Raw genomic sequence first — 18,781 nt, 5'->3', positions numbered from 1 at the left:
AACAACTCCATGTTGTTCCTTCCGGCACGTTAAATAACTACTGTGGGACAAAATTCCAATACCCCAGCATCTGTTAAGAACTAGCATTTAGGATAGATACAAAAAACAAATATAATTTATACAATTTTAGGAGTGGACTCGATCAACAGGAATGTTTAGAAATGATAGGGAGATTTTTAGGTGATGTAGTGGGAAAAAAAAAAAAAGTTCCAAATGTAATTTATAGGGATATTGGAAAGTCTCTGAATATTCATTTGCTGCAAGTCTTTGAAAAATTGCATAAATACCTTTGTGTGAGAAAGTTTCATTCTAGATGGATGTCCCATAACCTGATAGAAACAAAAATAAAAAATAAAATAAAGATGATGATGATGATGATGATGATGATGATGCTTGTTGTTCAAAGGGGCCTAACATCTAGGGCATCATCTGGCTCCATGGCTAAATGGTTAGCATACTGGCCTTTGGTCCTAGGAGTCCTGGGTTTGATTCCCGGCAGGGTCGGGAATTTTAACCATCATTGGTTAATTTTGCCGGCAGGTGGACTGGGTGTATGTGTCGTCTTCATCATTTCATCCTCATCACGACGCGCCGGTCGCCTACGGGAGTCAAATTGAAAGACCTGCACCTGGCGAGGCGAACATGTCCTTGGACACTCCCGGCACTAAAAGCCATACGCCATTTCATTTCATCTAGATCATCGGCCCCAAGAGGTAATGAGTAGAAATGGTGCTAGGTGTCTTTGACATCATTACGGACTATGAAAGTTGGACATACCATTTTGTACAGATTCAAGGTGGTAGTTAGTCTTCCTAAATGAAACCTCCTGTCAAGATCAAAATGTTTGAGCATGGATCAGGAGATTGGTTGCCAGTTTCTTCTCTCCACTTGTCTTCTCACTCATACAACTGGTGTAATTCAGGAACAAAAGGCAGTCCTAAAGTTTTCAGAGTTTTAACAGAAATAACATATCCCAAATTGTGAGTATTTCTGCTTCATCATGACATTGCTCCAGTGCACACTACTATGAAACAATGGAATTTGTGCAGTACTTAGTCGTGCAGCTGGTGAATCATCCACCATACAGACCAGATAGAGTCCCTGTAACTCTTTACTGTTTCCAACAATGAAAGGAAAGCTAAGAGACTATTGGTTCAAAGTCCTGATGAAGCTGATGTACCTTGCACAGAAAAGGTACCATCTCTAGGGAGAATGGTGCATTTTAATGTATGGGCACAATGAGCTGTTGCCCGGGGGCCCCCATGAAAATCTATGCAGAAACCAGAATTTAACACTAATTTTTTGATCATCCACTTCAAAATTCAAATTTCCCTGGGTTTTTTATTTCTTACAATGTTATGGAAGCCGAATAGTGTAATGCACTTAACATCTGGGAACAACAACATAGTATTATATTTATGTGATGAAGGCTTAGAAGAAGTGAGGAAGAAGAAATGATTTATTGCGTGTTAGTGATATTTTACCTCTTGAGTGGTTGTGTAGAGAGGGTCCAATGCATTGCTTTGCTTAGGTGCCTTTAATGCTGTTAAGACAGCCCTAGACAGCCCTGGGTGCAGGTGCAACTTAGTATCAAGTGTCAGGAAGAGCACCTCAAAAAGAACTATTGTTCAGGATTTTAAGAATGAACAGTTGTCAAAGGAATGGATCTGAGAGTGAATAAAAGTTCTGTTCAGAAAATTCATAGACTGTACAACTTTATATGTCAGACTATTTCAGAAAGCTAGATAATTAACGGTACCATTTATAGATAGTATAACTTATTAATTTGTTCAAATGCACACAAGTTGTGCATAATGTCTGGTGTTACTGCACCGTGTACCCTTTCACATCCCGATCACTTCATTTTACAAGACAAAATCCACTAGGGATTTTACTCGATTTTTACGTGTATTAACATGGTAACGATCACAGAGTTCTTCACACAGTTCACATACGCATTTTCTGTCGGAGTTTCAATATGTCAAAGGTCCTAATTAGTGTTGAACCATGATCTATTCATTATGGTCTCTGTCGTGTAATAGCTGGGCCAGATCTCACTTTTCTTCCTCTCCCCTTTCTTGCATTAATCTGTACCAGTTGTCCATGTAGAAAATGGTAAACTTCATTCGCAGGTCTTCAATAAAGGAAGGCTCTTTGGCTAGTTCATAGGTTGGTCCCAATCTTGTATGTTTTGAGATACCTAGGGCATCGTTCAGATAGCCTGATTTGACTGCTTCCAATGTCCTTAGATCCTTGACGTTGAGCTTGTCCTGTATGATATCTGGTGAGGGTGCCATACTCTAACTGTGGTTATATTAACCGAGCCTTACACTGAAAGAGAATGGCTTCATTCTTTACAAAATAAAAAGTTTATAGATAGTTCAAATTTACATTATGTGATTTGTTGGATTGTCTTGTGATGTGATATGTGATCTTGTACTGTTCATAATGTATTTCAAGTAAAATACCATTCCCTGACTATTACTAGTCCTTCTAATTGTTATTTTGTGATAATGCCTATTGATATGGTCATTTTTTTTGTACTGATAAAAAAAAGGTGTTTTCCCTTAAAATATTAACAAAGTGGGTTGAAACCTAGTTGTGGTAATTTATATGCTGTAATTACTGCCCTAATATAGACATAGATCACATGTAATAAATTATTCTCTTTGCATAAATACTTTTATAGCTAAATCTTATCTGGAGAATGCTCTTATTTTGTTTGTTATAATGATTGATTCTAAATTAAGGTTATGTTATTCTTACTTGCAGCGTTATCCAGTCATGTGGCAGGGGCTGCTGGCTTTGAAGAATGATCAGGCTGCTGTTCAGATGCATTTTGTATTTGGGAATCCACATGTAGCTCGCGATTCGCTACCTTGTAACTCCGATGGAAGTACACCACCGCTCCGAATAGCACAGCGAATGAGATTAGAACAGACGCAAGTAGATGGTGTTGCTAGGAAGATGCAGGTAATTTTTCTCTTCCCAGAAAGGTTTATAATGAAGTTGAAAATTATAAGAACTTTCAATTCATCTTGTGAAAAAGGAAAGAATGACTATAAAAAAATCAATTCCATTGTTAGCAGTCAGAAGATTTTCACACTGTTCCTGCCTTCCCAGTCCTAGACCATTACTATCCTTGCATCACCAAAAACCTATCTTTATTACTGAGAACTAAATACCTGGCGGTTTTCGAGGGGAGATATCAATTCATACACCGAGAGAGGAGCTGACAAAGTTGAAGGGGATCCCATTTAAAGCATTCATATTCAGGTGTAGAGGTATTCAAGGTGAAAAAAGGTTCTCATTATGGTGATCAGTATATCTGCAGGATTGAAAAGTGGAAGGAGCGAGAACCGGATGTCCCTTCACAGTATTGAAGCTTGGAAAGCTACTTGTGTGTGTCTTAATATGCAAGGGGTGGAATAGAAGGTCGTGCCAATTAGTCTGAATCATCCAAACTGAATGTAATCAGAGTAGGTTTCTCTTGTATTCCTTGTAAAATATGTTGGTCATTGTATGAAGGAAGGTTGAGGAATCTGTGATACTGAACTTATATATCTGTGGAAAGCGGTGAGAGAGAGTAATGTTATTGTTGATAAGTTTCAGGTGCTTAGGGCATTGTAGTTCTGGCCCTGTAATATTAGGGCATTCGAAGCTTGGGCTTTCAAGGCCCCTCTTTATGATTCCTCTTTTCCCCCTCGTCCTTTGAGGAGTCTTTCCTTAACATTTTTCCCTCACTTTGATAGATATCTTCACTATCTTTCTGGTCAGTATGGGTTGATTACATGGTTTTATACCTTATAAAAGCAATCCTGATGACCATCATTTCTGTTCAACTTTTTAACTCGACTACTTTTTCAGTTCTCATTTCCAGTCTTCTGGGCCGGGGGGGTGCGAATAAAGAACTTCCACAGTTGTCATATCTCTCCAGCACATCCTTCCTTTCTCCAGTATCAGTCCACCTCTTTCTGGGCCTTCCCTATTGTCTTCTATTTATTATTTTCTCTATAAATACTATAAATCCTATAAATAAATAGGTACAAAACCATGTAATCAACCTATACTGACCAGAAAAATAGTGAAGATATCTATCAAAGTGAGGAAAAATTGTTAAGGAACGACTCCTCAAAGAATGAGGGGGGAAAAGAGGAATCATAAAGGGGGACCTGAAAGCCTGGCCTTTGAATGCCCTAATATAGCAGGACCAGAACTACAATGCCCTAAGCTCCTGAAACTTATCAACTTCCATGCTTATAATTTGATTGTTGAACAATATTTCCATCTCAGCGTTGTTTGGTATTGATGGACTTTGGAGATATTTTGCTGTGATGATGATGATGATGATGATGATGATGATGATGATGATGATGATGATGATGATGATGATGATTGAGCTCGATAGCTGCTGTCGCTTAAGTGTGGCCAGTATCCAGTATTCAGGAGATAGTGGGTTTGAACTCCACTATTGACAGCCCTGAAGATGGTTTTCCATGGTTTCCCATTTTTCACACTGCACCACATCACACTGTTGATGATGAAGTCATTATAGTTTTTGCCAGTAAGCTTGTGAACTGAATAAAGTTATGGTGTACCATATTTCTGAAGGGAATAGTATTCGTATTATTTACCACAATAATTCTGTTCATAAATATGGAAGGTCTAGAGAAAAAGAGTGAGCTCCTATGTACATATAAAATGTTCCCTTCACCTATCTTAAGACGAGATATTATTTACATTGTTACTTAAATACTTAAATAGTACTGTGCAAGATAGGTTTTTACTTTCTTATGTTTGCATCATAATTTAAGTCTGAGTACTAAGATACAGCGATAGCATATACTGTAAAGTATATTTTCGAAGTGGCCAATTTTCTTTCACTCTTCAAAGAGATGTTATAGTGAAAATAGTATTCAGTGAACCCTGGATTTGATATTTCTTTATCATATTCTTACACCTGACTTGAATGATACCATGTTTTTATGATCACAGTTTCTGTGTAATTTAAACTATGTTCAATGATCTAGCTAGCCTTTAAATATAGCCCTGCGCGGATATACAAAATGATATCCACATCCGCAAATATTGTACGTATTTAACTACAGTGTATTGTACTCAGGTAATTGAAACTGACAGATCTGTTAACATAATACAATAGGCCTGACACCTAGGACCAGAACCCCTACAGTCACAAGTTTGAGGGATTTTCTCTTATGACAACTACCGACGTATTGACTTTCCTTCCTTCCTTCCTTCCTTCCTTCCTTCCTTCCTTCCTTCCTTCCTTCCAATAATTGCGGGCAGGAGCTAGGTTGTCTGAGGTTAGATTTACAGCTTCATGGTCTCAAGGCTCCTTATATATCACCATTCCCCCATACCACTGTCAAGGGCAGCCTAATCACCAAGAAAAATAAGAGTATACCTGAGTGAAAATCAATAAGTCAATAATCAATAAATCGCATATCAGTCAAGATAACTTATTTGTTTTACCAATTATATTTTGGATATTTAAAAAAAATTAAGGGGAACTATTTTTAGAATGAGAAGTGACAGGTATTACTAATTTAATTCTCATTGCATCTGCTTGATGAATTGTGAAATTGCCAGAGAAGTAATTCACTTGTTTATGTATTTTGGAAACATAGACATCAATACTTGCGGTTTTAAAACCAGAAATAGATACTAATGAAATGCTGCTCTCTTCATAGTTCTTCTTCTTTTAATTTTATGACTATAGGATCACTGTAGTAAGTCCATATTCTTAATATAAGGATGGAGAGATTATTTATGAATATACCGGTGCTTGGAAACTTTTAATAGTTTTAGTTCTATATTTTATTATTATTATGCTATTACGTGGATGTATTAGAAATCAAAAAGTCCTCTTAAATAGTCTGTTCAAAACTGAAAAACCCAACTGCATTAGAATTTACCTTGCTTTGTAAGATGTTCAGCAAGTAACTATTTGTTACATTTCAGATGGACAATGAACACTGCATGCTGTTAGCGCTTCCTTGTGGACGTGACCATATGGATGTTCTGCAGCAGTCAAACAATCTACAGACTGGTTTCATTACGTATCTACAACAGAAACAAGCAGCGGGCATCGTTAACATTGCTGCACCCGGCTCGCAGCAGGTAAGTTTAAACTACTTACCGATACTTTTCCCTTGTCGAAGTTTTGTTTAGAGTGTAAAATCAAAGATATATCTGAACTTTGTAAGACCAGTTGTGCTATACTGCTTTTCACGAGAGTTTAATCCTGATGTAAACAAATAGGCGGAGCACCTTGTCTATGCATGTGGACATGGACGTAGTTGATTGGAGAAGCAACCATCGCACTCGCTTGACTGTATGTGAGCTCGAAGAGAAGTAGAACGTTGCATTAATGTTATTTTATTTTAGTTTATTATTACATTTAGAGAGTTTGGAAGAGTACATAATCAAATTAAAATATGGTTGTCATATATACCAGTATATATATGGTTCTGTTTTGATAAAATAGTGATTAAATAACGAGAACTGAATGCACAAGGCGTGGTGTAATACAGAAAGTCTTCTCGTAGTGGGGGAAAGTCCCAAGCTGTACAGCGTGGAGATAAGGTGTTGCATCTTGCAGCAGCAGTCAGTGTCAGTATTCATAGTGAGAGAAATGGAGCAAGAGGCATGTATGGAAGCACAAAAGAGGAAAACCGCTTAGAAGTGACCATAGTCAGTGCATCGTGAATGTGTTCAATAAACTAAGTGAATAGAATCCAGGTTTAGTTGTTTATTCAGAAGTTCAGATCTTTGCACTGTTGTCATATGTGATGCACAGCCCCGTATGTCTGAACACAAGACGTTGACGGGGTGGAGGTTGGTACTACACGCTCAGCGAATCACAACTTTTTCTTTGGCGGAGGCGTGGACATACCATGTTTATATCAGGATTAAACTCCCGTGAAAAGACATAATATAGTTCTGAGTGCTGGACTACCCCTAAATGTCTAGAATACTTCCTCCACACCAGGAAGATAAGGATGTTTTCGTGGATATGAGCATTTCCCTACTTCGACCATATTAGGAATGACACCTTCAGGCAGCATATTGGTGTGGCACCAGTCGCTGAGAAGCTCTGTGAAAGCAGACTTCACTGGTATGGGCATGTCCAGAAAGCTGCACCTACCACCATCTGCAAGTCGAGGGAACAAGGCCACTTGGGCGACTCAAGCAAAAAAAAAAAAAACCACATTGTAGGCCATTGTAGGAACTAAAAGATAAACAACTCATCATTATCATAGATGGCCATCCTTATATTTTTCGTAATGTTTCTACATCCATTTCTTCTAGACTTCAACAAGGAGAAAGGCATCCGAACAGCCTCTTGAGAGGTCTTTGGTCTTGATGAGAAAAATGTAAAATGAGAAGGAAACCAGTGCAACTGTGCAAGAGGAAAGAGAGAAAATAATATTTTAAAAATTTGCACAGGTTTGTTTAGGCCTAGCACAAAAGGTATAAAGAATGAATTGGTATAGGTTGTGGAGTGGGAACAAACAAGTCTGTTTGAATATGTCAAGATAGAACGGTAGGCGTGTAGATTGGGACATATACAAGTATAAACATTGTGGGAAAAGAGAACTGAAGACGGAAGAGAAAAACAGAAACGTGACTGAACAAACTCCACATCTTCGCATGGACTATTTTGTAACCAATCATAGTTTTTCTATTTCATGTATTCTTAGCGACCATAAATTCATGTTTGCTTTTGTGGTAGATAGGCATACTGGGAGAATCACCTAAAACTACCATTAGGAATATATCCAAAACGAGATATGCAATGGTTCTGTTTTAAAAAAATACATACAGTATATATACAGTAAAACTTAAGATATTTCTGCTGGGGACAAGGAAAACAAACATGTTAAGCGAGAAAACATACTACTGAATATACAAGCAAAATCTATCCAACAGGGATACAGAAACACTAGATACGATTTTTCCGATATGAGGGCATTTTACGTTGTGTATCAGCAGGTAGTGTGAAAACCATATCTAGGCCTACCATTTCTAAAGATGAGAGGAAAGTATTAAAAGGTGTGAGAGGTGTGAAAAACACCAGACAACAAATATTAAAACATGTGCTCAGGGGCCACTCTTTCTAAAACAAATGTTAGTAGGAGCCTTTTATTTTGGACCAGTGGGTTATTAAACATTATTTTCTGGTCACACTCTTAGACAATAAATTGGAGGTTATGGTACACTGGACGATGTTGCAGAAATGTCCCAGGTTCAATTTCTGGCCTGACAAAATTATTTTATCTTGGACTGAGGGCTGAAGCAGAGTTTGTGAGACCAATGAGTGTGCTGTGTGGTACAGGAGGCAGCAGATGGCTTCATGAAAGCTGAAGATATTGTCATAGTTTATGGCACTCCAATATTTGCAGGCCATCTGACTGAGCAGTAGTAATTTTGGAAGGTCAAAGCCCTTAATGGGCTTTATATACTTAGAGATTATTTTTAAAATATCAACACATTATGTTTATTGTGAAAAAGCAACTGCTTTCTGTTTTGTCATTCATGGCTTTTCCATGTATACAGTTTACTTGGATCATTCTTCTCCAAACTATACCATCTTTTATTCTAGTTAGGTCAGAGCCTCCGCAGGCGACAGCCTCTCACCGTTGACTTCCGCGGTTCAAATCCTGGTCACTCCATGTGAGATTTGTGCTGGACAAAGTGGAGGCGGAACAGGTTTTTCTCCAGGTACTCTGGTTTTCCCTGTCGTATTTCATTCCCGCTTCACTCTCCAATATCAATCAATCAATCAATCACTACTGATCTGCATTTAGGGCAGTCTCCCAGGTGGCAGATTCCCTACCTGTTGTTTTCCCAGCCTTTTGTTAAATGATTGCAAAGAAATTGTAAATTTATTGGGCATCTCCCTTGGTAAGTTATTCCATTCCCTAACTCCTCTTCCTATAAACGAATATTTGCCCCAATTTGTACTCTTGAATTCCAACTTTATCTTCGACTCGTTGGCTGAACGGTCAGCGTACTGGCCTTCGGTTCAGAGGGTCCCGGGTTCGATTCCCGGCCGGGTCGGGGATTTTAACCTTAATTGGTTAATTCCAGTGGCACGGGGGCTGGGTGTATGTGCTGTCTTCATCATCATTTCATCCTCATCACGACGCGCAGGTCACCTACGGGTGTCGAATAGAAAGACCTGCACCTGGCGAGCCGAACTTGTCTTCGGACACTCCCGGCATTAAAAGCCATACGCCATTTCATTTCATCTTCATAGTGATCTTTCCTACTTTTAAAGACACCGCTCAAACTCTCTCGTCTACTGATGTCATTCCACGCCATCTCTCTAATGACAGTGGTGGTGGTGATTATTGTTTTAAGAGGAGGTACAACTAGGCAACCATCCTCTGTATAACACTAATCAGAGAGAAAACATGGAAGGGGTCCGACACTTCGAAAAATGAAGATATTGGCCAAAGGAAGACAAGGGCCACGAAGGGCGTGGAAATGAAAGACTCCCTAGCCCTCGCAAACCTAATAGCGTTGGGGTCGGAAAAGAACAAGAGTTGACCAAGGGAGGTCGGATAGGATAGATGAAAGTGAGGAGCCTGGTACAAGTAAGGGGAAGCAATGCCAGGACTCAGCTAAGGGCCCCATGGTCGCCAACTCATGGTCCAAAGTTCAGAGCCCCTGGGGCATCTCTCTCTCTCCAATTACAGTTCAGAATTTACAAACTGATGAGCCCAACATAGCATCGTAATGAAGTTTTACTGTATATATACTGTATGTATTTTTTTAAACAGAACCATTGCCCATTTTGTTTTGGATATATTCCTAGTGGTAGTTTTAGGTGATTCTCCCAGTATACCTATCTACCACAAAAGCAAACATGAATTTACAGTGGCTAAGAAAACATGAAATAGAAAATCTATGATTGGTTACAAAATAGTCCATGTGAAGATGTGGAGTTTGTTCAGTCACGTTTCTGTTTTTCTCTTCCGTCTTCAGTTCTCTTTTACCACAATGTTTATGACCTGGGTCAAAACGCTGGCAACCAGGAATGAGTTAGCTGGAGAATTTATAATGTCCAGTAACGGTCCATTTATATTGGTATTACATACCACTTAGTCAAGCAACTCGTCTCCTTTCTCCCAAGTCTTCCCAGCCCAAACTTTGCAACATTTTTGAAACCCTACTCTTTTGTCGGAAATCACCGTACTAAATCTGTATAAAAATCTCTCACTTAACACGTCACGATTTTTGCCCTTTACCACTTAGTACGATCATATATTCCCCAGACCTGAAAATGTTCTTTGTCATTCCTTGTGTATGGAATGTGATTTCCACGATAAGACCCCTCGCCACGAGTCGTTCGGAGAAAATTGCACGATAAGAGGAAATGACCTTGAATTCTCGAACACCGAGTATATTGTGCCTTCGAGGGGCAAGCTGTTAGCTTAGGCTTGGCTTAGGTAAAGTTGAGTTTTGCATTATTGATTGGCAGCAAAGACTTTACACTAGAACAAGACAGGACAGTGCTAAGTTAAAGCACAGTAATAGATTCCACTGCGGGTAGGAGCGCTGAATTCAGTTTGACTGGGTGTTTTTTCCAAAGCTGTCCTGGCTGGTAGTCGCCTGAAATTGTGTGTCACGGAAGATACCGCCACAAAATGTATAACGGAAGTGTAACTCTAGCAACCGTGCAGCCATTGGTGGATGGTCATGACCAAGAGAAATATCTACAATCATTTGATTTTCTGAAAAGTGGTTTTGTTTTTTGTTCTATGGAAAGGTCTTTGTTGTCAGTGAGATTGTTGAATAACCCAGTGCGCTTGTTTGTGCTTGTAACCTATTTCGCATTCCAATCAGAAGTTATAAACCAAAATCATTCTTTCTAACTTCAGAAACTTTCCTCTGTGCACTAGTTTTGTTGTTCCATTTCTAGTTTGCTTATACGCATTTTCAATTTTGTCCTGGTTGCCCACAATAGTGTTCAAAGTAGAAGGTGCTAGTTTTAACATTTGTGCAAACTCTACGCACTTAACCATAGCTGGGCTATCACAAGACAGATACCATATGTACCGCGCTACTGAACTTCTCACGATTATCCTATTAGTCCGTAAGTAGGCTGTCACGCAACAAATCACTTCAGTTCTTTTTACCACTCAACACAGTAAATTGAAGGTAAAGCCGTGTACCATTCATACAAAAATACAAACTGCTAGTTGACCGTTGGCACATTTATTCACCAGCGAGTCTGTCCGAATCAGTGCCGAGTACTGCCGCAGTTTTGTGTTTAAGATAGCGGCCGAAGGCGCTTAATCGCAAATGGCGAGTAAAATTTCGCGAGAAATTCGTGCTAGAACAAAGTGACTAGAAAAGTGTTTAATTACCCACTGGTCAGAAACCTAAGGCTTCAACTAACAATTCATTATAGAATTGTTTTAGGAAGAAAGTGATTTGCTATAATATATAGGTATGTACTTCTATGAGCCGAAGGGGAAAATAATGTGTATCTGTTTTTCTGAGTTTTTCACATCTTTTAATTGTTTCTTGTTACTTTAACAGGCTCCAGTAGAGAATTATTGATATTTGGTCTCTCGACTTTTTCACACTTTTTATTGCTCTCCTTAATCTCCTGAAACACAACAAAGAAACAAACAAACAAACAAACAAAAATCCCCTCTTAATTATTAGAGTGACAGAGAAAGCTTCAAATGGAAAATTCTAAATTCTCATGGAGGGAATTAGATATTTTTCACCAATAGAGCCTGTCAAAAACATATTAGATGTAAGGCTTTTCAGGCGTTTGCTCTATTAACCAGCGTTTCGTCTTAGGTTTGACACTAGACTCATCAGAGTGGGATGTGTCAGACCCTACCCACTGACGCTGGAGTGTATGCAGGTGAACTTATCAGAAGCCCTTATAAGAGGCACAGTCTGATAACTGCATATGGGAGATAAATCTCTATTCTAATTCTCTGAGATCTATTTTCTAGAAACATAGCCACCCATTCAGTCACTCTTTTGTCAAGTCCAGTTGCACTCATTTTTACCAGTAGTCTCCCATGATCTACTCTTATCAGATGCCTTAGATAGGTCAATCGCAATACAGTCCATTTGACCTCCAGAATCCAGGATATCTGCTATATCTTGCTGGAATCCTATAAGTTGAGGTTTAGTGGAATAACATTTCCTAAACCCAAACTGCTTTCTATCAAACCAGTTATTAATTTTGTAAACATGTCTAATATAATCAGAAAGAATGCTTTCCCAAGGCTTACATACAATGCATGTCAAACTGACTGGTCTGTAATTTTCAGCTTAATGTCTATCACCCTTTCCTTTATACACAGGGGCTACTATAGCAACTCTCCATTAATTTGGTATAGCTTCGTCATGCAAACAATAATCTAATAAGTACTTCAGGTATGGTACTATATACCAACCCATTGTGTTTAGTATATCCCCCGAAACCTTATCAATTCCAGCTGCTTTTCTAGTTTTCAACTTTTGTATCTAAATGTCATTGTTGTCATAGGTAAATTTTAATACTTCTTTAGTATTAGTCACCTCCTCTATCTGTATGTTATCCTTATAATCAACAATCTTTGTATACTGCTGACTGAATATTTCTGCCTTTTGAAGATCCTCGGATTCACACTCCCCTTGTTCATTAATGATTCCTTGAATGTCCTTGGAACCTGTTTCTGCCTTGTACCTATACATACTATTCCATTTTTCACTAAAATTTGTATGACTGCCAATTATGCTTGGCATCATGTTATCCTTTTTTTTTTTTTTTTTTTTCTTTCTTGCTATTTGCTTTACGTTGCACCGACACAGATATGTCTTACGGCGACGCTGGGATAGGAAAGGCCTAGGAATTGGAAGGAAGCGGCCGTGGCCTTAAGTAAGGCATTTGCCTAGTGTGAAAATGGGAAACCACAGAAAACCATCTTCAGGGCTGCCGACAGTGGGGCTCAAACCCACAATCTCCCGATTACTGGATACTGGCCGCACTTAAGCAACTGCAGCTATCGATCTCGGTTATGTTAACCTTAGCTGACTTTTTTATTAGATTCAATTTCCTAGTAAGTTCCTTCAAATTCTCCTTACTTCCACAGTCAAGTCTAACTCTATTTTATTCCAACCTGCACCTCCTTCTTAGTCTCTTTACTTCACTGTTATAATATAGTGGATCTTTACCATTCCTTACCACATGTAAAGGTACAAGCCTATTTTCACATTCCTCAGCAATTGCTTTAAATCCATCCCAGATTCTGTTTACATTTTTATTTACCGTATTCCACCGATCAGATTTACTTTTTTTTAAACTCCCTCATGCCTGTTTTATCAGGCATATGGTACTGCCTAATAGTCCTAATTTTAATACCTTCCTTTCTTTCACATTTATTTTTAACTACCACCAAAACAGCTTTGTGATCACTAATGCCATCAATTGCTTTGGTTTCTCTATGGAGCTCGTCTGGTTTTACCAGTATCACATCCAGAATATCTTCCCTCTAGTTGGTTCCATCACGTTCTGAATCAGATGCCCTTCCCATATTAACTTATTTGCCATTTGTTGGTCATGCTTCCTGTCGCTTGCATTACCATCCCAATTGACATTTGGTAAATTGAGATCACCCACTACAATCATGTTCCTTTTCTTATCGTTTCCCACATAGCTGATTATCTTGTCAAATAATTCTGAATCAGCATCAGCGCTATCCTTTCCCGGTCTGTACACTCCAAAGACATCAAGTACCTATTATCTTTAGAGATAAGCCTTACACCTAGAATTTCATGTTTGTCATCTTTAACTTTTTCGTAGCTTACAAATTCTCCTTTCACCAGAATGATTACTCCCTCTCCTACCATTCCTATCCTATCTCTACGATACACACTCCAGTTCCGTGAGAAAATTTCCGCATTTCATTTCGTCAGTCATTAATCATTGCCCCAGAGGAGTGCAACAGGCTTCGGCAGCCAGCACAATTCCTATCCTTGCCGCTAGATGGGGGCTTCATTCATTCCATTCCTGACCCGGTCGAATGACTCGAAACAGGATGTGGATTTTCATTCATTCTAGTTAGGTGTAAGTTTGGTGATCGAAACAGTTAATCTGCATTTCCCTGAGAAGGAATATTTAAGAATTCATACAGATGTTTCTGAAATGGTGGACGCAAATGGAGCAGTTTACCGCAGGCTTTTTAGTTATTATGCTCCTATGGATACAAACAAAACAAACTTTGGTGATGAAATGGAAGCTATTTCCCTTGTTCTGCATAAGCTCCTCTAGAGATATTAGGCTTTTTAGAAAGTAATTTTGGTTTAATCTAAAGTGACTAGGTATGTGCAGTGTCCTCAAATACTCTGTCTCAAACAGTAAAGATAAGGTCCATAAGAAAGGTTCTTGAACACTTTAGGGCACTTGGAAAAACTGTTTCATTCTAGTGGATTCCCTCTCATGTTGGACTGAAGGGAAATGAAATAGCAGATTCGTTGGCAAAGAAAAGCACCAACATACATACATACATACATACATACATACATACATACATACATACATACATACATACATACATACATACATACATACATACGTACGCACGCACAAACTGTGACAATGAAGTTCGGTGAATGAAGTCAGAACGGTCGATCCGGCAACACTGGCGAGACACAACGCTGCATCTGTGTAGCAGGAGGTTTTGACCACCTGCTCCCAACGTTGTTCAATTGAGCATCGTGTGTGTGCTGTGTAAGACCTGTTTGACACAGTGTGTGTTTAGTGCGTTGGTTCTGAACTGCGAACAGGAACATGAACGACCAAAAGATCAATGTACAGTTTTGTTTTAAGCTTGGCAAGACACTGAAAGAAACGTGTGCGATGCTGGTACGTGTTTATGAAGATCAAGCACTGTCCTTGAAGTGTGTGTACGAGTGGTTCGCCCGTTTTCGAGGAGGCCGGAAAAGTGTTTCTGACAACCCCCGTAGCAGAAGACCGGTGACCACCATCAGTGACAAAAACATTGGGGTGGTGAGGACATTAATCACGAACGATTGGCAATCAACTGTGCGCATGATAGCGGATGAACTGCAGATTAAGTCTGAATACTTGCGACAAATCGTTACCCAGAAGTTAGGGAAGAGGAAAACGTGTTCTCATCTTGTGCCACATCACTTGACTGGCGATCAGAAGCAGGCACGTTTAGAGGCTTAACAGGATTTTGTCGAAACAGCAGATGCGACACCAAATTTCTTGAACTTTATTGTCACTGAGGATGAAACCTGGTGTCTTAGGTACAACTCTGAAACGAAACAGCAAAGCATGGAATGGCATTCTCCGGGATCCCCTCGTCGGGAAAAGGTCAGAGCCATAAAGTCACACATCAAACTTGCTTTGAAAGGAAGGAGATTTGACAATATTCCTGACATGGAATGGAACGTGACGAGGCTTTTGAACACCATCCAAAAGGAAGCCTTCTTGCAAAGTTTCCAGGACATGTATCGCCGATCTCAGCACTGCATTGTTATGGGAGGGGACTATTTCGTAGGACAGTAAGGTCACTGTCGTGCATAGTTCATCTGTGTTGATGGATGGTACAGGACTATTCACCGAACTTTATTGTCACAGGTTGTACATACATACAAAGGAGACTAACCTCAAAATGCCTTTGCTGAAAAAGCTTTTGCTTCAAGTGACAACAATGATTTACAAGAAAGCAATTGCTGAACAGTCTGGCATAGAAGTCTGGAAGAATATCCATGGAAAGTGGTCAGAAAATACAAAAAATCGCTGGAAGGAAGCGGTAGCTAATGTTCGGCTTAGAATAGGATACAACTGTCTTGCTGGGCTTTTAAGAAGAATTGGAATTTGTCAGTCCAGCAAGTGCCCAGCCAAGTTCCCAATCCAGTATTTTATGAGGAACATCTACTTCACTGCCCAGAACTTGACAGCAATCAGCAAGCTCTACTGGGATACCAGTTCTTTCGTGACCAGATGACTTCTCATCTGCGAGAGGAACTTTTTTTTTCTTTCTTTTTTTTTCTAGTTGCTTTACGTAGCACCGACACAGATAGGTCTTATGGCGACGATGGAACAGGGAAGGGCTAGGAATGGGAAGGAAGCGGCCGTGGCCTTAATTAAGGTACAGCCTGGTGTGAAAATGGGAAACCACGGAAAACCATTTTCAGAGCTGCCGACAGTGGGGTTCGAACCTACTATCTCCCGAATACTGGATACTGGCCGCACTTAAGCGACTGCAGCTATCGAGCTCGGTGCCATAGGAACAATAACATAATTCTGTAGTGTACCCATTCCTAGATGAGTCATTTTCTTTAATATATTTTGACATATGCCCTCTTTTGTTCTTATTGTTATAATTAATATTAACAAAGTTTGTAGTTTCTTCTCCATCAGATGTTAACTTAAACAATGATTAGTTTTCAGTATTGTAACTAATGTTCTTTTATTCATTGCAGGCTGCATATGTTGTCCACATTTTTCCATCATGTGACTTTGCCAACGAGAACCTAGCTCGGATTGCACCTGATCTCTTGCATCGAGTAGCAGATATTGCTCACTTACTGATCATCATTGCTACTGTGTGAGTAGCTAAAGACAAGAGGAAGTCTCTTGCGAAGAAGACGCCTGTAGTACCACTGTGGGTGTTTCTCTAGATTACGCCTGGAGTGATACATTTTACCAACCTGGAAACATGTGTAAGACTACGAAAAAAAGTTTAACTGAAAAGGCCCTTCCTTGTGACAAACGTGTCCTGCTAACTCTTCGAATATTGAACACGAATGTTTAAATTGATATACTGTATGTCTGTATGAGTGGGCCTGTAACTATATGAGACATGATTTTCAGGTAAATACTTTTTTATCAGTGGGTGGAGAAGACTCTTCTGTAGTGTTTCGATCTAGTCATCACATTCATGGAATACACCGGAAGAGAGTGTTGTGTGTGGAAGAATGTATTTGAGGGTATTAGTGCAAAACTGTGTTTCAGATTTAACATTTATATGGCTCGAAGATTGATCCAATGCCATTGAATTAGAAGGAACGACGGCTTCAATTCTGCTATCATTAATGAAGAGAAAAACTAAGGATTTGCACTTGGCAAATATTTTATTGTCAGTGCTATGTAGGCGAGATATTCTTAAAATGACTTTATTTTATGCTACACAGCTTTGGCTATGCAAATGCAGTGTTGCTCATTGAAACTGTGCGGAAATGAACTTTTCAGTGAGTAGCTGTGTTAGGAAACTCTGGACGAAGACCAATTATGTTACATGTGCTTACATATTGTAAACAGTGTAAGATATGTGAAGGTTAACACTAAGTACAACTCCGCGAATTTTAATTTTATGTTTCATTATAACCCAGCTGGTATTCCATTGCGCTATAGGAGTGCTGATGCTGGTATGACAGACATATTCCTTGCCCCGAAATATGCGAGAAATCGGTTAATGTACATTGAATGTGATTTTAATTTTATGTAGTTACGAGCGTTAAGACGGATACTATATAATTGATGTACATTTCTGTAATTATAATGTATAATTCTTGTTGCATCATCATTAAGATAGAAAAAAGAAAATGAGAAAAAAATCAAAGCTGGACTGATCTATTCATCATCCATAATCATTAATTTTAAAATCAGTTCATTACCTGTATATTTTGTACATAAATATTATTATAATTGTGCATTGTTGTTTACTCTTAGTCGAGGTACCTACATACGATACAGTATATATGAATATATGTATATAATATGTATAAAAAAATAATAAGAATGGTCAGATTATTACAATTATAATAAGTGTACTGGTGTGTAGATAGAACTATTCCATGTGCACCATTTCTATCCTGCGAAGTTGTCTAGGCATTTCTCCATATTGAGCCGTAGTTGTTTGTTTTAACGTTGCGAAATACGTTGTAACATTGGAACCTCTCTGCTGTCACTAGCTTAAAATTTATTGTATAGGGCATCTTCAAATTTTGGCAATAGTTTTTATGTTGTTGATTTATTAAGATTATTTTGAAATTAGAGTTGTCATAAATGGTAACCCAAGTGTTTTTCAATGTCAGTTTGCTCAAAACGTCATCCCAGATTCTATTTTCACTTTTTATTGTGTAAAAGTGAGTAAAATCATTACCATATATTTTTTGATGTGTACAAAAGTAAAAGAAAACTGAAAAAAATGAACACAAGAAAAACAAAAAGTCGGTGAAGTGGACGGACACATGCTCGAGTGTTTACATTTTGCAGCCAACTCATTTCCGAAGGCAGGAAACCAAACTTGTAAATATTTTCAGAGACTATCTTAGGCTGTGATCTCTCTGCATAAAGTTACTGAATTTCATTTGATAAAAAGATCGTCCAGTGATTTAAGTTATTTGATGAATGAAAATATAAAGTGTTAATAAAAATAAATGGAAATTCCACCCTCAGTCTTTCCTTTGTATAGTTTATATCCTTTTCTCTTGATTCTCTTCTGTATGAGTGCGAGATCTTAAAATCAAATGCATTTAGGTGCTGATTTTAAAGAATAAAGTAAGTACCTACGATCACTATTTAAAGAACAAAACATACTAAACTTCATAACTTATGTTCAGCGGTGCAGTTGCTCTTCTCCACAACACTTTTTGTTCCTGGATAGTGGTTGTAAGGTGACATGCGAGAGCAATTCCTTAATTAACAGTTCTTTTATTATAACTTTTTTACATGATTCATGACGTAGGTTACTGTAATCGTGTCCTA

General features: G+C 38.6%; 1 protein-coding gene across 1 annotated transcript in view; it reads left to right on the top strand.

Annotated features, from left to right (window-relative positions):
- The window catches only part of LOC136858762 (protein split ends), a 438,081-nt gene extending 419,610 nt beyond the window's left edge, over positions 1-18,471 (top strand). Inside the window, exons 23-25 of the mRNA XM_068225686.1 lie at positions 2,773-2,973; positions 5,983-6,141; positions 16,495-18,471. Of these exons, the coding sequence (XP_068081787.1) occupies positions 2,773-2,973; positions 5,983-6,141; positions 16,495-16,623 (489 nt within the window). The 3' untranslated portion in view covers positions 16,624-18,471. The remainder of the gene's footprint in view (positions 1-2,772; positions 2,974-5,982; positions 6,142-16,494) is intronic.
- The last annotated feature ends 310 nt before the right edge of the window (positions 18,472-18,781 follow it).

The sequence above is a fragment of the Anabrus simplex genome, chromosome 1 (genome assembly GCF_040414725.1).
Source record: "Anabrus simplex isolate iqAnaSimp1 chromosome 1, ASM4041472v1, whole genome shotgun sequence".
Lineage (NCBI taxonomy): Eukaryota > Metazoa > Arthropoda > Insecta > Orthoptera > Tettigoniidae > Anabrus > Anabrus simplex.
The sequence above is the reverse complement of the archived record's forward strand: the minus strand, read 5'-3'. Positions and strand labels throughout refer to the sequence as shown.